This window comes from Odocoileus virginianus, chromosome 2 (assembly GCF_023699985.2).
Source record: "Odocoileus virginianus isolate 20LAN1187 ecotype Illinois chromosome 2, Ovbor_1.2, whole genome shotgun sequence".
Lineage (NCBI taxonomy): Eukaryota > Metazoa > Chordata > Mammalia > Artiodactyla > Cervidae > Odocoileus > Odocoileus virginianus.
Window position 1 is genome coordinate 1,369,847 of NC_069675.1, and position 18,158 is coordinate 1,388,004.

Sequence of the window (18,158 nt, forward strand, 5' to 3'; positions counted from 1 at the left end):
TCTGGTCCTTATTTTAATCTCTGGTTGGATCTGGTCTCCTCTGACAGAGGTTTGGCAGTGTCAGGCAACAAAAGGTCGTTATATTTCAGGATGTTATCAAACTCTTCTTCCAAAACTCACTCTTGGGTCAGTAACAAGACATCAGGGCACACGAGAAGCACAGAGGTGCTCTCGGCAGGCGATACGGCATTGTTCAGGCTTCTGCTCTCCTTGGCACCTGCACACCGATGGCGGTGTGACTGCCCGCTGTGCTCAGAGACCTGGTCTGATTACCTGGAAGAATGCGGCCATGGCCTGGGGGTTCCACCCATCGCCTTCAGACTTCCCCTCCCCATGCCGAAGCTGACCTCAAGGAAAGGATAACCTGTTTTACAGAAGGATAGCAAACCCACTGGAGACATATCGATCTTATTTTTAAACTGTATTTTATTTTTCAGTTTATTTTTATTTATTTGGGGGAAACAGAGCTTCCCAGGTGGCGCTAGTTGTAAAGAACCCATCTGCCAAGGCAGGTAGACATAAGAGACCCAGGTTTGATCCCTGGGTCAGAAAGATCCCCTGGAGGAGGACAAGGCGATCCACTCCAGTATCGTTGCCTGGAGAATCCAATGGGCAGAGGAACCTGGTGGGCTGCAGTCCATGGGGTAGCACAGAGTCAGACTCAACTGAAACTACTTAGCACAGCATGGCATTGATTTTAAAGAGTGATATTTTAAAGCGCATCTTTCAGGAGGTCTGGACTGGTTAAAATAAAACAATAATAACCTGTTCTTACATGCTTCATTACCACATAGATGCTATTCCAATGGCTACCTAGATGCTACTCCAAGCCAGCTTTAACATAATTAGCATTTCATATGTGTGGATGATAGAGGAAGAAGTTTACATGGGCATCTGAGCCCCTGTTGCCTAGGAAATCAGCAGTGATGGGCTGCCAGAGAATTCTTTTACGAAAGTGTACCAGACAGCCGAAGTACACAACAGACGCCGCCACTCTTTCAGGCTGTGACCATGAGCAGACAGCCTTTCCCGATCTGCTACTGCACATGTGAAATGGCTTCATGTGTGTATCCTAAAGCTGATTTGCAAGAGTGTCCTTCTTGGTACCAATCACTATAGCGGGTAAAAGCACAGAAATGGAAACCTCAAGCCTTACCAAACCAAACCACAAATATACTTGCTCTAAGATAGCAATTACACATATTTTTCAAAAGGATGTCTAAGTAGCCAGCCTTTATCTTTCAAGGCATTGTTAGATATTGATGGGCTATTTGTGTAATTTTCTGCCCCTGTTTCTTCCAGTTAACTTGATTTTGGATTAACAGAAAATGAACCAGACACTTTCAAAGAAGGGGAACATTAAAATAATCAACAAATATTTTCAATCTAAAAGATAGGATAAGGTTGAAGCGATTGGTGAAACGAGGTTTCCGCATATGGCTGTCATGGCCTTCGCTGCTGCTTTGGCATGTAACTGAGATTCTGCCAGGAGTCTCTGGCCACCTGTGCCTGCCTTTACCTCCTCTGCTATTGCATGCTTGCACTGTGCAATCCTAGTCCCCAGTGGACAAGTCACAGATCAGTACCCCCAGCCTTTGCCCAGGATTCACCTCTCCCACATAGTATCTGTGCTTCCCACACTTCACCCTAGATGGCTTAGCATGCAAAGATACAGAAGGAGTCACTTGATCTGGCAGCCTTCCTGCATCTCCAGCATCTTCACAACAACATCGTGCAGCGGCTCGGCCGTGTGACCCGGATGTTCTGTGCTCTGCTCCCCGCGACGGCCATTTCCTGAATACCTACCATGCGCCAGGAGACAGACGAGGTCTTTATGTTAAGGGTCTCCTTCCATTCTCACAAAACTCTGTCAGGCACCAATCCAGTTTACAGATGACAAAGCCAAGGCATAAAGAGTTTAGGATTTGGCTCCAGATCATATCCCTCATAACTGGGACAACTAGGGTTTTCAGCCAGAGCTCTCTGCTTCCACAGCTTCCAGTTTGCCTCCATCTCCCCCACTTCCCCCATACCTCACTGTTCCCAGGCCCTGAAGGGGAGAGGGTGCTGCTCTGAGGAAATGCATCCACCATGGTAGCAAGCACATGACCTGCGCTGTTTCTCTCTAAGTCAGAATCCATGTTCCACGTGTATCCAACGTGGAAGGCACGGATCTGACCAGCCACACTGGTTCAGATTCCCCGAGGGGACCAAGGCAGTAATGGTGCCCCAGGAGCTCTGGGGTTTTGCCACTGAAGGAAGGTGTCCAAGACAGTGAGTTCAGAGCCAGCCACCATGATGTGAAAGGGCCAGCCTGATGATCTTGGGGGCTCTTCCCAAGAAGGACAATGCTTCAGCTCTCCAGAAAACAAGCTGGTGAGGCTCAGATACAAGGGTCTTCAAAAAACAACAGGTTCTAATGGGACTTCCCTGGTTGTCCAGTGGCTAAAACACCATGCTCCCAATGCAGGGGACCTGGGTTCAATCCCTGGTCAGGGAACTAGACTGCACATGCCACAACTAAGAGTTCACATGCTGCAATTAAAGATCCTCCACATCACAATGGAGACTGAAGATTTCAAGTATGGCAACCAAGACCCAGCATAGCCAAAAACAAACAAACAAATAAATATATACATAAAAGAAAAAAACAGATTTTCTGAGGGAGGGCCACTTGCTCTGGATTCTCTTCTTGCACAGGCCTTCCTGCTTCTCTGGCCCACACCTTAAGCCACCAAACACAGTTCAATCCCTTCAAAGAGCAACAGTGCTCAGACGTTCAATCGTGTCTGAGTTTTTGTGACCCCATGGACTGTAGCCTGCCAGGCTCCTCTGTCCACGGGATTCTCCAGGCAAGAATACTGGAGTGGGTTGCCATTTCCTTCTCCAGGGGATCTTCCCCACCCAAGGGCTGACGTCTGGCATCTTCTGCATTGGCCGGTGGATTCTTTTCCACCAGCACCACCTGGGAGGCGCCAAGAGTTCATGCCGTGAAGCAGCTAAGTCTCTGCGCCACAACTAACGAGCCTCTGCTCCAGAGCCACGGCCCAGGAGCTGCAACTGCTGAGCCCAAGCGCCACAACAATGCGGCTGGCACACCCGGGAGCCTGTGCCCTGTAATAGAAGCCGCTGCAACGCAAAGCCCGCACACTGCAAGAGCAGTCCCGGCTCGCTGCAACAAGGGAAAGCCCACACAGCAATGAAAACCCGGCCCAGACAAAATAAATTAAAAGAGAAGAGTTCACTCCCTCTATAGACAAGCATTCTCTAAAGAGTCAGAGTGGCAGGCCTGTAACAGCTAATTTGCCACCTCAGCCCCAAATGCCAGGTTGGTGATCAACATAAAGAGAGACATACCTGAAGCCTTTACATGGAGCATAACTGCACTGTGTGCTGTGCTTCTAGCTCTGACAACTTACCTAACAACCTTGGAAATGGGAGAGCTGCTCCTGTTTCTAATGACCACTGGCCAGGTCCTCTAGGCAGAACCAGACCTTAGCTTTTCAGTCCCCAGGACATACATTCTCATGGTTGCTATAGCCAAATTTCATTAGCATGGAACGAAATTCTGTGGTTCCATTAAATAATCATAACTTCAGCTTAATATTTTCCCTAAATCAACATAAATTATATTTATGCTGATTAGTCCTTCATCTGATAAAAATATTCAGCATTGTCTGAAATGTTAGAATCTTAAATTGCCTTCCTTGCCAAACAACAACAAAAGTGCCTTTGTTTAGCCCAACTAGAGAGTTTATTTAGATGAGAGACAAATTTACCTTCATAGTGTTCTTCCTATTGCGATGTTTCTCGACCAAAGAGTACACAATTCCATATTTTCTAAGTGCTATTGACAAAGCCCATTTCAGAGAAGAAGTGGGACTCTGAATGCTGATGTGATGACCTCCTTACCTCTAAAATGTTAAGATCAAGTGAGTTTGGCAGAGTATTTATAAATATTATTATTATTGTGTGTTCTTAGAAATAAAAAGCAATTTCTTTATAACTCTGGTATTTTCTAAAACCAAGTCTGCTTAATCATCATTACCTAAATCAAGAACGCTGAGACAGAGGTATCAACTTTAACCACTTAATAAGAACTTCTGACATTTATTCATACTGCTACTGATTCATAAGAGGAAAAGTTTAAAAAGAAGACAAGTGCATATAGCTTTCCCTTTAGAATACAGGAAACCATATAAAAGTATTGGCAATGGAATTAAAGTAACCACAATGCCGCCCTTGGTAGCATTTTCTACAAAGACATTTACATGAAACGAGAAAGAATATTAAATTAGGTGGTTAAAATAAAACTTCACTATTAGCTTCACACGTTTTCATACATGAGATTATGGCATTTAAATCAGCTGACAGTTCAGCCTTGTAAGTACAGACACAAAGAAATGTGAACATACCCAAGAAGGAATAATTTTCACTGAAACTAATTTTTTTTTTTAAGAAGCGGAAGTTCCACAAACTTCCAGAACTAAATATACAGTAAGAGTCCAAAGTTATTATGCAGAAATTCTGTGTCCATGAGTCCTGAAATTTTGGATTTCCTCAACCAAATGATTTCAAAAGCAATTTTGGAGGACTTCTAGTTAAGATGTAAAAAGATTCAAGAGAACTTAGCTCTCATGGTAACAACCAGCAGTTGAACCCACATTTAATCCAAGATTTCTGAGACACTGTTCAACATCCTTCCAGCTCAACTGTTGATAAGATCAAAAGGCAGTATGGGAATGTGGTGGGGGCTGGGCTAGGCATAGTGAACTCATTCTAATTAAAGCAGCTTCTGCTCAACTTGACTCTAGGTAGAATCCTAGGGATCAGTCTCCCACCCTAACCACTACACAAAGGAAAAGGAAATACACAAGAGAACATAAAATCTATTATACATCATGTCTGGAATATGATAAAAAGGTATAAGATCTGCAAAGAAGCTGGAAAATACAACCCTAAATAGAATTATCAGTACCATCTTTTAGATTCCATATACATGCATTAATATACAATATTTGTTTTTCTTTTTCTGATTGATTTCACTCTGTAAAATGGGTTCCATCTCATTATAACTGACTCAAATGTGTTTTTTTTTTTTTTTAATGGCTGAGTAATATTTGCAGGTCAGCAATGGAGACACAGACATAGAGAACAGACTTGTGGACACAGTGGGGAAGGAGAGGATGGGATGAATTGAGAGAGTAGCATGGAAACACATACATTATCATATGCAAAATAGAAAGCGAGTAGGGAGCTCAAACCCAGTGCTCTGTGACAACCTAGAGGAGTGGGATGGAGCGGGAAGTGGGAGGGAAGCTCAAGAGGGAGGGGACATGTATATAACCATGACTGACTCATGCTGATGTATGGCAGAAAGCGACACAATATTGTGAAGCAATTATCCTCCAACTGAAAATAAACAAATTAAAATATATATAAAATTATATATATATATAAAACCCCAAATCCAGAGAAAGCACAATTGGTACAAGCAGACCAGTTACTAGAATTAGCAAATTGTTTTATAAACATTTATTATAGGTACTTGGGCTTCTCAGGTGCGACTAATAGTAGAGAACCTATCTGCCAATGCAGGAGACATAAGAGGTGTGAATTTGATCCCTGGGTCGGGAAGATCCCCTGGAGTAGGAAATGACAACCCACTCCAGTATTCTTGCCTGGGAAATCCCTGGACAGAGGAGCCTGGTGGGCTACAGTCCATGGGGTCACAAAAGAGTTGGACATGACTTAGGCAACTAAACAACAACTAATTTACTGGATTATCACAAAACAAGCACACTCATGTAACCATACCTAGATTAAGAAAGAGAAAAACTATATTCCAAGAGATCTTGCCTAAAGTCTCTCCTACTTGAGCTGCCTGTTTTTTCTCACACTGTCTCAGCAGTAGCCAATTTGGTGAACAGAATTAATACCTGGTGGTCTGAGGCAATAATCCATGATGTGAGTGACCAGCTGTCCAGGGAAGGAGGAGCCTGAGGAATTTTGGTGTGCTATTGACTGACGGGTACTGACAAATGAGTCCTGTCCCTTCTCTGTCCCTGAAAATGGGGACATTCCTACTAGCTGTCTTTGTGTGGTTTACTGAGTACCAAGGGCTTTGGGTTATCCAGAGGAAGGGAGAATTGGAACAAGACCCAGCAGTATCTAGTCTCTAAAATTAAAGGAAAAGGGCAACTTCCCATCAGACAAAGAAAAATTACACAAGTTATTTTACTAGAAATATTGATTTCTAGCTAGACTATTAATTTCCACCAAAGTGGATACATTGGGCATCATTTCTATTTCCAGTTCAGTAATTCATTTAAATTCTGTTATTATGAAATCATAATAAAACCCACCTTGTCCTTAACTGTGACTCGGGTCTGTCCCATCTGTTTGACTCAATCGAATTCTACCTTCTGGAAGGTCTTTTTAAAATGTAACACAGCTACTCTTAGGAACAGATCTCACCAACAGGAAACTCTCATTGGGCATCCAGGAGTGAGGGGATGACCTCAAAGACTCATGGAGAAGGACATTCCAATTAGCCAGTACTTCAGGCATCTCTCCAAGGAGCCCAGGATAATGCATCTGCCAGAAAAACTCAGAGGCTGGGGCTCAGCAAAGCAAGTTACTCTCTCCTGTGGTTATAACAAGTCATCCTTCAGTGAGTGAAACAGAATGAACATGGCTCTCCCAGATACACAAAGCAGTACTGTGAGGCAGAGCATGAGGGTCGACCAGATGGCTGCCATGCAGAACCCAGGTTGCAGAGGTGATGACCTCAGGGTCCATTGTGTGGCCAAACTGAAGAAATACATCCCACTTGTATTTTCTTAACCTCTGTTGAATGGCCTGCACTGATAGGCTCAACAGTGTATTTTATGCCCCTGAAGAGGTAAAGGGAAGGGGGAAGGAAAAGAGAGTTTTCTCCTTGTCTTAGTGCACTCTGTTAAGACTGATAGTTTTTTTACCTGTTTAGTTTGAGAGTTTTGGGCTCTGGAAATAGAAGCTAGACCAGGATACATCAATATTTTGAATCTTGTCATCTCCTGGAGGTGAATCAGTGGTCTTACAGTGGTAAAAGGGAAGTTAAAGCCAGCTCTGGGGGTATTAATACACCACATTAACAAATTGAAAGATAAAAAACATATGATTATCTCAACAGATGCAGAAAAGCCTTTGACAAAATCCAACATCCATTTATGATAAAAACTCTCCAGAAAGCAGGAATAGAAGGAACATACCTCCACATAATAAAAGCTATATATGACAAACCCACAGCAAACATTATCCTCAATGGTGAAAAACTGAAAGCATTTCCCTTAAAGTCAGGAACAAGACAAGGGTGCCCACTCTCACCACTACTATTCAACATAGTTTTGGAAGTGTTTGCCACAGCAATCAGAGAAGAAAAAGAAATAAAAGGAATCCAGATAGGAAAAGAAGAAGTGAAACTCTCACTGTTTGCAGACGACATGATCCTCTACATAGAAAACACTAAAGACTCTACCAGAAAATTACTAGAGCTAATTTATGAATATAGTAAAGTTGCAGGATATAAAATTAACACACAGAAATCCCTTGCATTCATATACACTGACAATGAGAAAACAGAAAGAGAAATTAAGGAAACAATACCATTCACCATTGCAACAAAAAGAATAAAATACTTAGGAGTATATCTACCTAAAGAAACAAAAGACCTATATATAGAAAACTAGAAAACACTGATGAAAGAAATCAAAGAGGACACAAACAGATGGAGAAATATACCATGTTCATAGATTGGAAGAATCAATATTGTGAAAATGACTATACTACCTAAAGCAATTTATAGATTCAATGCAATCCCTATCAAGCTACCAATGGTATTTTTCAGAGAACTATAACAAATAATTTCACAATTTGTATGGAAATACAAAAAACCTCGAATAGCCAAAGCAATCTTGAGAAAGAAAATGGAACTGGAGGAATCAACCTGCCTGACTTCAGACTATACTACAAAGCCACAGTCATCAAGACAGTATGGTACTGGCACAAAGACAGAAATATAGATCAATGGAACAAAATAGAAAGCCCAGAGATAAATCCACACACCTATGGACACCTTATCTTTGACAAAGGAGGCAGGGATATACAATGGAAAAAAGACAACCTCTTTAACAAGTGGTGCTGGGAAAACTGGTCAACCACTTGTAAAAGAATGAAACTAGAACACTTTCTAACACCATACACAAAAATAAACTCAAAATGGATTAAAGAGCTAAATGTAAGACCAGAAACTATAAAACTCCTAGAGGAGAAGATAGGCAAGACACTCTCTGACATAAATCACAGCAGGATCCTCTATGACCCACCTCCCAGAATATTGGAAATAAAAGCAAAAATAAACAAATGGGACCTAATTAAACTTAAAAGCTTTTGCACAACAAAGGAAACTATAAGCAAGGTGAAAAGACAGCCTTCAGAATGGGAGAAAATAATAGCAAACAAAGCAACAAAGGATTAATGTCAAACCAAAGTAGATTTTTAATTTCTAATTTTTAATTTTTAATGATGCAGTTGCACTCCCTGTAAAACCACCCCATTGTGAGATCATTTCAGTGACACCCTGGCTTATTGACCAAGCATCCAGCATCAGGAGCCGCCCCTCCCCTCTCTAATGGAAATGGTATTTGTGGCTTCTTTTCATACCAGCTTCTCCACTCAGCCTGGAGGACACAGCCAAGTGTTCTCAAAACCTCACCACTGACTTGTAGCCAAGTCAGATAGACCTTCCTAGGTGGGTGGAATGGGGATGGGGGAACCAGAGATCTTTTCCCAAGTTCCTTACCAAAAAGAGAGAAAGAGAGAGTCTGTAGATAGTAGGTGAAGCCAAGGGACAGAGAAAGTCTTCCTCCCTTTCCCAATCCAATGAATGTTTGCAATAGCCTTTGCCTAAAATCCCAGTTCATGTTGCATTTGGTTCCAATATCTGAACATCTGTTAAGCTGCCTTGATCCAGGTGTTTGGAGAAACGGAAATGGAAGGATAGGAAATCTGCACGGCCATTTAAAAAGGAACATTTAACGCAGCATGGAAGACAGCCTGTTTGTAGGAAGAGAAGGGCACGTGCACCATTTCTAAGCCTCAGGGGTATGAGCACAGGGTACCTGTTCTTGAAGTAAAAATTTTAGGAGAAGGGTTAATATCCCAATACTATCTTTCCATCTTGGAACTCTCCTCCAAGTTTTTCTTCCTGTTTTGTTTCTTTCACTCCAAGTGTCTATGGCACAGGGCAATGACTGCATTTATATTTTGCACATAGTTTAAAATAGTAAATAAGTATCATCCACCCTCTAAATTTGAAGGAGCCAAGTAGTGTCCTAGTTTGGGGTTTGGTATCTGCCACTCTGCACATTCTTACTCCAAGCCATTTCCTAAGAACAAAGTGATGTGATAGTGGCTTCATCAACTCAGAGCTACTTCATCAACTCAGAGCTACTTGAATCTGTCAGTCAACAGGCTTGAACGTTTTTCCTCCTTAATGATTCAACTGGGAAGCCCAGTAAAGAACTGGCCTGCCAATGCAGGAGCCTGGGGATACGTGGGTTTGATTCCTGGGTTGGGAAGATACCCTGGAGGAGGAAATGGCAACCCACTCCAGTATTCTTGCCTGGGGCAATGCCATGGACAGAGAAGCCTGGTAGGCTATAGTCCAGGGGCCACAAAGAGTTGGACATGACTGAAGTGACTGAACACGTGTGCATGCAACTATTTGATGGACTAAACTGAGCCTAAGACCCAAATCTTAATGGTTGTTTTAGACTTGAGCAAATATAGCAGAAGAGCCAAGATCACTTGCCACCATCAGGCTCCCCCTGTCCCCCTTGCTGTGGTTGAGTCTCCCAGAAGTTCTCATTCCAGGGGGAAAAGAAAGATTCCCTTTACTGGGGTAGACCGAGGCTGTTAAGTGCTGGGTCCACCCCGTGTCACTTGCTGTTGAGGGTACAAAACACGACTGGTGCTGATGAATCTGGGTTGCACCCGAACACACCAAAATGCAAACAATTGGTCTAGAGGCATGAGAGAAGGACTTGGGTGGGAAGAGGTGCCAGCCATCCACGACTCTAACAGAAACAGGGTGCTTAGGAAGGAAATGGTTGGTCATGGCTCAAGCCCGCCATCAAGGCAACATCTGGACGAAGGAGTAACAGCTGTGGGTATCATGTGATCAAATATTGTGGAGATGTCATGATTGCTTGGCTGTGACCATGATCAGTGTTTATTTTCTCTCTTCCTGAATGAGTTTTGGGTTTTTAACTGGGTTCCCCTTACAGGCAGCCTCCTGTATCCCCTGGGAGGTGAGGAGTGGCCCTCCTCATTGCTGTGCTGAGTTACACAGCCCTCCCTCACTTCCCTGAAGGTCCCTTAAAGCCCCCATTCTCACACGGTTCCATGATCTGGGCTCAGGGCAGAAAGCAGAAACTGATTCAGCATTTTTCTAAGTATTATTTTCACCATGTTGAATAGGGTCTTTTTTGATCTGCAAGCCACAGCTGGGCTGTGGTTCTCTTGACCCACATAGACTGAAAAGCTTCCTCCCATGAGGATTTCTGAGTGAGAGCTGACCACACATCCATGTACATGCTTCTCTGAACATCAGCAAGAGCCACTGTTTCCAAACCGGTGGGCTCTTGACAGAGCAAGACTGCTGTGCCTGGGAGTTTAGGGAGCAAACACTGCAAAGAGAAAAACAAGCCAGCTCGAAAACTTAGTTTCCTTTTAGGGCTGGTGTAAAATAAGGTGGAGGACTCAAGGCCAAATATTCCTTTCCATTAAAATACATCATTTTACAGAGTGAAGGAAGTCAGAAAGAGAGAAGTAAATATTGCATATTAATGCATATATATGGAATCTAGAAAGACAGTACTGATGAACCTCTTTGCAGGGCAGCAATGCTCAGTGGTAAAGAAACTGCCTGCCAAGCAGGAGACCCAGGTTCGATCCCTGGGTCAAGAAGATCCTCTGAAGAAGTATATGGAAACCCACTCCAGTATTCTTGCCTGGGAAATCCCATGGACAGAGGAACCTGGCTGGCTACAATCCACGGGGTTGCAGAGAGTCAGAACGACTTAGGGACTAAACAACAACAGTAGAGACACAGACACAGAGAGCAGACCTGTGGACCCAGGGGGAGGAGAGGGCAGGGTGAACTGAGGGAGTAGGGTGAAAACATATACACTACCGTAAGTAAAACAGATAGCCAGTCGGAATTTGCTCAAAGAGCTCAAACTGGGGCTCTGTGACAAGAGGGGTGGGACTGAAGGAGGAAACAGACAGAGCTGGGCCCCGTCTTCGCCCAGGCTGCGAACATTAGGCTACACACACGGTCGCCCTCCCAGTGGACTCTGAACTCCGTGCCCGGTGTCTATGGAAGTGGCACACCAATGGGAAATCAGACCCCCGGATCAAAGAGCCTCAGGACTTGGACTTGGACCCTCTGTTGCCTAAAAGAATAAGCTGATTATCTCTGTAACAGAACAAAGTGGTAGGGATATGACCACAGGTCTATTGATAAATGTCCACTTTTTATCTAGTCTTGTGACACATGAATCATGGGTTAACTTTGATCGTTTCTCTCTTTTACCCTGTCCAGACTAGTTTCAAGGAATCTGGGGAGGTGGGTTTGAGCAAGTACACTTAGGGTATATAAGGTTTTCACAAAAACTGGTCGGGGTCCTTGGCTAAGAGGAGACTCTGCCTTGGGCCCGCTGGTGTAATAAACTGCACTCCACTATCTGCACTGTCCTTCTGTGTGAGTTTGTTTCCTGGAACGCGTGGCTACAACAGGATGGGGTGGGAGGTGGGAGGGAGGTTCAAGCAGTAGGGGACATATGTGTGCCTATGGCTGCTTCATGTTGATGTATGCAGAAATCAACACAATATTGTAAAAACAATTATCTTTCAATTAAAAATGTTTTAAAAATTAAAAAATTAATAATAATAAAAAAGAAGATGCAGACACCTGTATTCAGGAAAACATACACACAAAACTCCGTCATTTTAAAAAGCTGGAGTTTTTGTTCCATTTCATCTGTTTTTAAGCAACATGAAGTTGGTTTTAGTGGAGATACACGATTGGTAACTTATTTCAAAAGATTTTTCCTCCTGAAAATGAGAGTCAGCTGATAGTTCCTGCATAATGCTAACAATTATCTAAAGTAAAATTAGTACAAACATCAAGGTTGATGAAAACTGAAATGGGATAAGGCTCAGACACTAAGCTTTCCAAGAACAAAGCATGCAACTGTTGTAGACACATAAGGATGTAATGGTAAGTACAGAGCTCTTTTCTTGATGGAGCCCTGGGGGCACCGTCACTAGACCACCTTTGAGCCACGGTCCCTCAATGAGGCACAAAGGTGGAACCACCGCACCCTACAGTTCAGGCCTGGGAATGCTAGAAACTTCCCCTCTCACTACCCGTCACAAATCAGCCTCAGCTTCCCCATCCCTACAGTGGATTAGCAGCTATTCACACTAAAGCCTGTGAATAGGGATTACACTGGCTCATGAAAGCGGACCAACTCTGCCAACACTGACGTGCCAGACAAAAGAAAGCAGGTACTTATCACAGCCAGGAAAGGCTTAGGAGATTGGCTTGATTTTTTTTTTGAAATAAATAATTTTATTGGAGTATAGTGCTCCTGCTCAGTCACTTCAGTCGTGTCCAGCTCTTTGCAACCCCATGGACTGTAGCCCAGGTGGCGCCAGGGGTAAAGAATCTGCCTGCCAATGCAGGAGACACAAGAGACACAGGTTTGATCCCTGGGTCAGGAAGCTCCCCTGGAGAAGGAAATGGCAGCCCACTTCAGTATTCTTGCCTGTGATAGTCCATGGACTGAGAAGCCTGATGGGCTATAGTCCATGGGGTCCCAAAAGAGTCAGACAGGACTTAGCGACTAAACATCAAGGACTGACCAATGCAGACTTTATTCAGATTTTTCAGCTTTTCTATGAATGTCCTTTTCCTGTCCTGGGATGCCACCCAGGTGCCACACTGCATTCAGTCACCGCAGCTCCTTGTCCGTCTGGCTGTTGATGTTTTCTCGGTCCCTCCTTGTTTTCCACCGACTGACAGTGTGAACAGTACCAGCCTGGTACTGTGCGGACCACCCCTCAGTTCAGTTTTGTGTGACATGTTTTTTCCTGATTGGACTGGGGCCGTGGGTTCTGGGAAGAGAGAAGTGCTCTTCTCATCACATCGTATCGGAGGTCCATATCACCAACATGACTTACTACTGATGATATTAACCCTAATCATGTGGTTAACATGGGATCTCCTATTTCTCCACTGTAAAGAAACTCTTTTCCATTTCCAAACTTGATTCTTTAAAATAGAAGGAAGTCTCTAAGTCCAACTCATTCTCAAGGGAAGGGAAATGAAGCTCCTAAAGCGGCCATTATCATTTGGAATTCTTTAAGAAAGACTTAGGGCTCCCCTGGTGGCTCAGAAGGTAGAGTCTGCCTGCAATGCAGGAGACCCAGGTTTGATCCCTGGGTCGGGAAGATCCCATGAGAAGGGAATGGAGACCCACTCTAGTACTTGCCTGGAGAATCCTATGGACAGAGGAGCCTGGCAGGCTACAGTCCATGAGGCCACAAAGAGTCAGACCTGACTGAGTGACTAACACTTTTACTTTATCTCTTTTATCCCATTTATATTACTTGTTTAACTATTTGCTTACATGATTACTAGCTTACGTTTAGTAACTTTATACTTTGGGTTATAATCCAAAACTACATTGTCAATTTTATTGCTCTAAGTGTTCCAGCTTTGGCCCCTGGGAGCTCTTTCAATAGGCTTTTCCCCACATCCCTTGGACATACCTCCATGTTTTTCTATTGCTTGAGACTTCAGTTAAACTGGGGTGTTCACTGTTTCTTAGCATATCTGTCCTAACTACTCCCATTTTTAAGATTTTGCTCACTTCACTAACCCCAGGCATCACTACAAATAAAGCTAGTTGGAAGTGATGGAATTCCAGCTGAGCTTTTTCAAATCCTAAAAGATGATGCTATTAAAGTGCTTTACTCAATATGCCAGCAAATTTGGAAAACTCAGCAGTGGCCACAGGACTGGAAAAGCTCAGTTTTCATTCCAATCCCAAAGAAAGGCAATGCCAAAGAATGTTTAAACTACTGCACAATTGCACCCATCTCACATGATAGCAAAGTTAACACTCAAATTTCTACAAGCTAGGCTTCAACAGTACCTGAACTGAGAACTTCCAGATGTTCAAGCTGGATTTAAAAAAGTCTGAGGAACCAGAGATTAAATTGCCAACATCCACTGGGATCATAGAAAAAGCAAAGAGAATTCCAGAAAAACATCTACTTCTGTTTCATGGACTATCCTTTGACTGTGTGGATCACAACAAATTGTGGGAAATTCTTCAAGAGATGGGAATACCAGATTACCTTACCTGCCTCCTGAGAAACCTGTATGCAGGTCAAGAAGAAACAGAACCGGACATGGAACAACGGACTGGTTCCAAGTTGGGAAAGGAGCATGTCAAGGCTGTATATTGTCACCCTGCTTATTCAACTTACACGCAGAGTACATCATGCAAAATGCCAGGTTGGATGAAGCACAAGCTGGAATCAAGATTGCTGGGAGAAATGTCAATAACCTCAGATATGTAGATGACACCAGCCTTATGGCAGAAAGCAAAGAGGAACTAAAGAACCTCTTGATGACAGTGAAAGAGGAGAGTGAAAAAGCTGGCTTAAAACTCAACATTCAAAAAATGAAGATCACGACATCTGGGCCCATCCCTTCATGGCAAATAGATGGGGAAACAATGGAAATAGTGACAGACTTTATTTTCTTTGGCTCCAAATCACTACAAATGGTGATTGCAGCCATGAAATTAAAAGACACTTACTTCTTGGAAGAAAAGCTATGACAAACCTAGATCACATACTAAAAAGCAGAGACATTACTTTGCCGACAAAGGTCCATCTAGTCAAAGCTTTGGTTTCTCCAGTAGTCATGTATGGATGTGAGAGTTGGACTGTGAAGAAAGCTGAGTGCCAAAGAATTGATGCTTTTGAGCTGTGGTGTTGGAGAAGACTCTTGAGAGTCCCTTGGACAGCAAGGAGATCCAACCAGTTCATCCTAAAGGAAATCAGTCCTGAATATTCAATGGAAGGAGTGATGCTGAAGCTGAAGCTCCAATACTTTGGCTACCTGATGTGAAGAATGACTCATTAGAAAAGACCCTGATGCTGGGAAAGATTAAAGGCAGGAGGCGAAGGAGACGACAGAGCATGAGATGGCTGGATGGCATCACCAACACGATGGACGTGAGTTTGAGTAAGCTCCGAGAGTTGGTGATGAACAAGGAGGCCTGGCGTGCTGCAATCCATGGGGTTGCAGAGTCGGGCATAACTGAGCAACAACAACAACCCCTTCTGAAGGTTCACTTGCATTTCTTCCTTCTCATTTGGATCTCCTCCTCCACTGTGAATTTTCCCCTCTTCAAGGTTGAGAAAGAACACCATTAATTCCTAGTGTTCGTCTTTCAGTCGTGTCTGACTCTTTGCAACCCCATGGTCTGTAGCCAACCAGGTTCCTCTACCCATGATATTCTCCAGGCAAGAATACTGGAGTGGGTTACCATTCCCTTCTCTAGGGGACCTTCCCAACCCAGGGATCAAAGCTGAGTCTTCTGTATTGCAGGCAGATTCTTTATACTGTCTGAGCCACCAGGAAAGCCCATTAACTCCTAAGTGTCCACTGAACTCTGAGATTATTCTTGTGGTCAGGTTCATTAAAGAGCTCCATTCTGTTGTGTTATTTGTGTTAATAAAGCCAGTTTTGTGTCTCCAGCTATAATAGGCTCCCTTGAATGCAGAAACCGACAATATACCTGTGTGTATTTTTTAGCATCTAACAGGGGGCCTGGGAGAAAGGGGAAATCCAGAAAATGCTTCTGGATGATTATGCTTGTTTGATGGTCTTTTTCTAGAGCGGCATCTTGGTGATGATTTGCTGGATCTTACTTCATTTTCAGGTGCTCTGTGGTTGTCAAATTGAAATCCAATTGCAACTACTGAAAAATACCACCAGGTCTTTTTTTCCAAATATAAAGAATGACTTAATAGGCTTTGGTAAGAAGTAAGAAAATGAAAATTATTTCATGCCACTTTTTAATTTTTTTACAACACTTTTGATTCCCTCTTATCCATTACACATTAGACGTTCATTCAACAGTGGGGGAGGGAGGCTCAAGAAAGAGGAGATATATGTACACTTACAGCTGATTCATGTTGTTGTTCAGCAGAAATGAATACATCATTGTAAAGCAATCATCCTCCAATTAAAAGAATTTTTAAAAAGAAAAAACCTTGAATCATTTCCTTGTCACTTAAACTCTGAAGTGTAATATGATCACGGTAGGCAATGAAAACACGGATGTGAAATCCCAGAGGCATAAAAATTCATGAGTAGAAGCCACCAACAAAAGATTGGCAGGACTGTTTTCTAAAAAAACAAAGAGCCGTATGAAGGGTTTCTTCTGCACCCCGGGGGGATGCTTGCTGCTAAGTCATGTCCAACTGTGTGCAACCCCATGGACTGTAGCCTACCAGGCTCCTCCGTCCATGGGATTTTCCAGGCAAGAGTACTGGAGTGGGGTGCCATTGCCTTCTCCAGGGGGGATTCTTACCTGACGCCTAATCCTCATGCTGGTCATGGGAGTCAAATATTTATGTTCCAGATACCAGGCTCGCTCCTGGAACACGAGCTTGGTTCCATATAGCAGACAAAACTAAGGATTGTGGGGAGAGGAAAGAGATGGAAGAATATGTTAGAAATTGCAGAATCTAGGGAAGTGAATGAGAAATAACATAATACACTTCCTAAAATCATAAAAGCTAATACATACTTAATGTAAAATGGTCACATTTAAAAATTTTTTATTTTCTATGGGATATAATTGATTAATATTGATGTGTTAGTTACATATATATAGCAAGGTGATTCAGTTATGTCCTTACAAATATCCATCCTTTTTCAAACTCTTTTCCTATTTATGCTCTTACAGAATACTGAGTCTAGTTCCCTGTGCTATATAGCAGGTCCTTGTTGGTTATCTATTTTAAAAACAGCAGTGTGTACCTGTCAACCCCAAACTCCCACTCTACCCCTCCCACCTGATGCTTTCTCCCTAGTAACCATAAATTCATTCTCTAAGTCTGAAAATGGTCACATTCTGGACATGCAGTTTATGTTTTATGTTTTGAAACCACTCTATGGAGATATTTAAAGCATAGATAAAATTATAAAAAAAATAGTGTAACCAACTTCCATGTCTCCATCCTCCCAGCTCAACAAATATTAACTCACAGCCAGTCTTGCTTCTCCTGTAATCTCTAATTCTTTCCTATCCTAGGTTATTTAGAAGCAAGTGTTAGTCACTCAGTTGTGTCCAAGTCTGTGATCCCACCTAACCCACCTCTTGAGAAACCTATATGCAGGTCAGGAAGTGACAGTTAGAACTGGACATAGAACAACAGACTGGTTCCAAATAGCAAAAGAAGTACATCAAGGCTGTATATTGTCACCCTGCTTATTTAACTTATATGCAGAATACATCATGAGAAACACTGGGCTGGAAGAAGCACAAGTTGGAACCAAGATTGCTGGGAGAAATATCAATAACCTCCGATATGCAGATGATACCACCCTTATGGCAGAAAGTGAAGAGGAACTAAAAAGCCTCTTGATGAAAGTGAAAGAGGAGACTGAAAAAATTGGTTTAAAGCTCAAAATGCAGAAAACTAAGATCATGGCATCTGGTCCCATCACTTCATGGGAAATAGATGGGGAAACAGTGGAAACAATGACTGACTTTATCTTTCTTGGGCTCCAAAATCACTGCAGATGGTGACTGCAGCCATGAAATTAAAAGACACTTACTCCTTGGAAGGAAAGTTATGACCAACTTAGATAGCATATTAAAAAGCAGAGACATTACTTTGCCAACAAAGGTCCATCTAGTCAAGGCTATGGTTTTTCCAGTGGTCATGTATGGATGTGAGAGTTGGACTGTGAAGAAAGCTGAGTGCCAAAGAATTGATGCTTTTGAACTGTGGTGTTG

The 18,158-nt window shown here is 42.8% G+C and overlaps 1 protein-coding gene across 1 annotated transcript in view; it reads right to left on the reverse strand.

Moving 5' to 3' along the window:
• The window catches only part of ACOXL (acyl-CoA oxidase like), a 319,722-nt gene that overhangs the window by 8,923 nt on the left and 292,641 nt on the right, over window positions 1-18,158 (reverse strand). Inside the window, exon 17 of the mRNA XM_070474015.1 lies at window positions 16,725-16,826. Coding sequence (XP_070330116.1) covers window positions 16,725-16,826 — 102 coding nt within the window. The remainder of the gene's footprint in view (window positions 1-16,724; window positions 16,827-18,158) is intronic.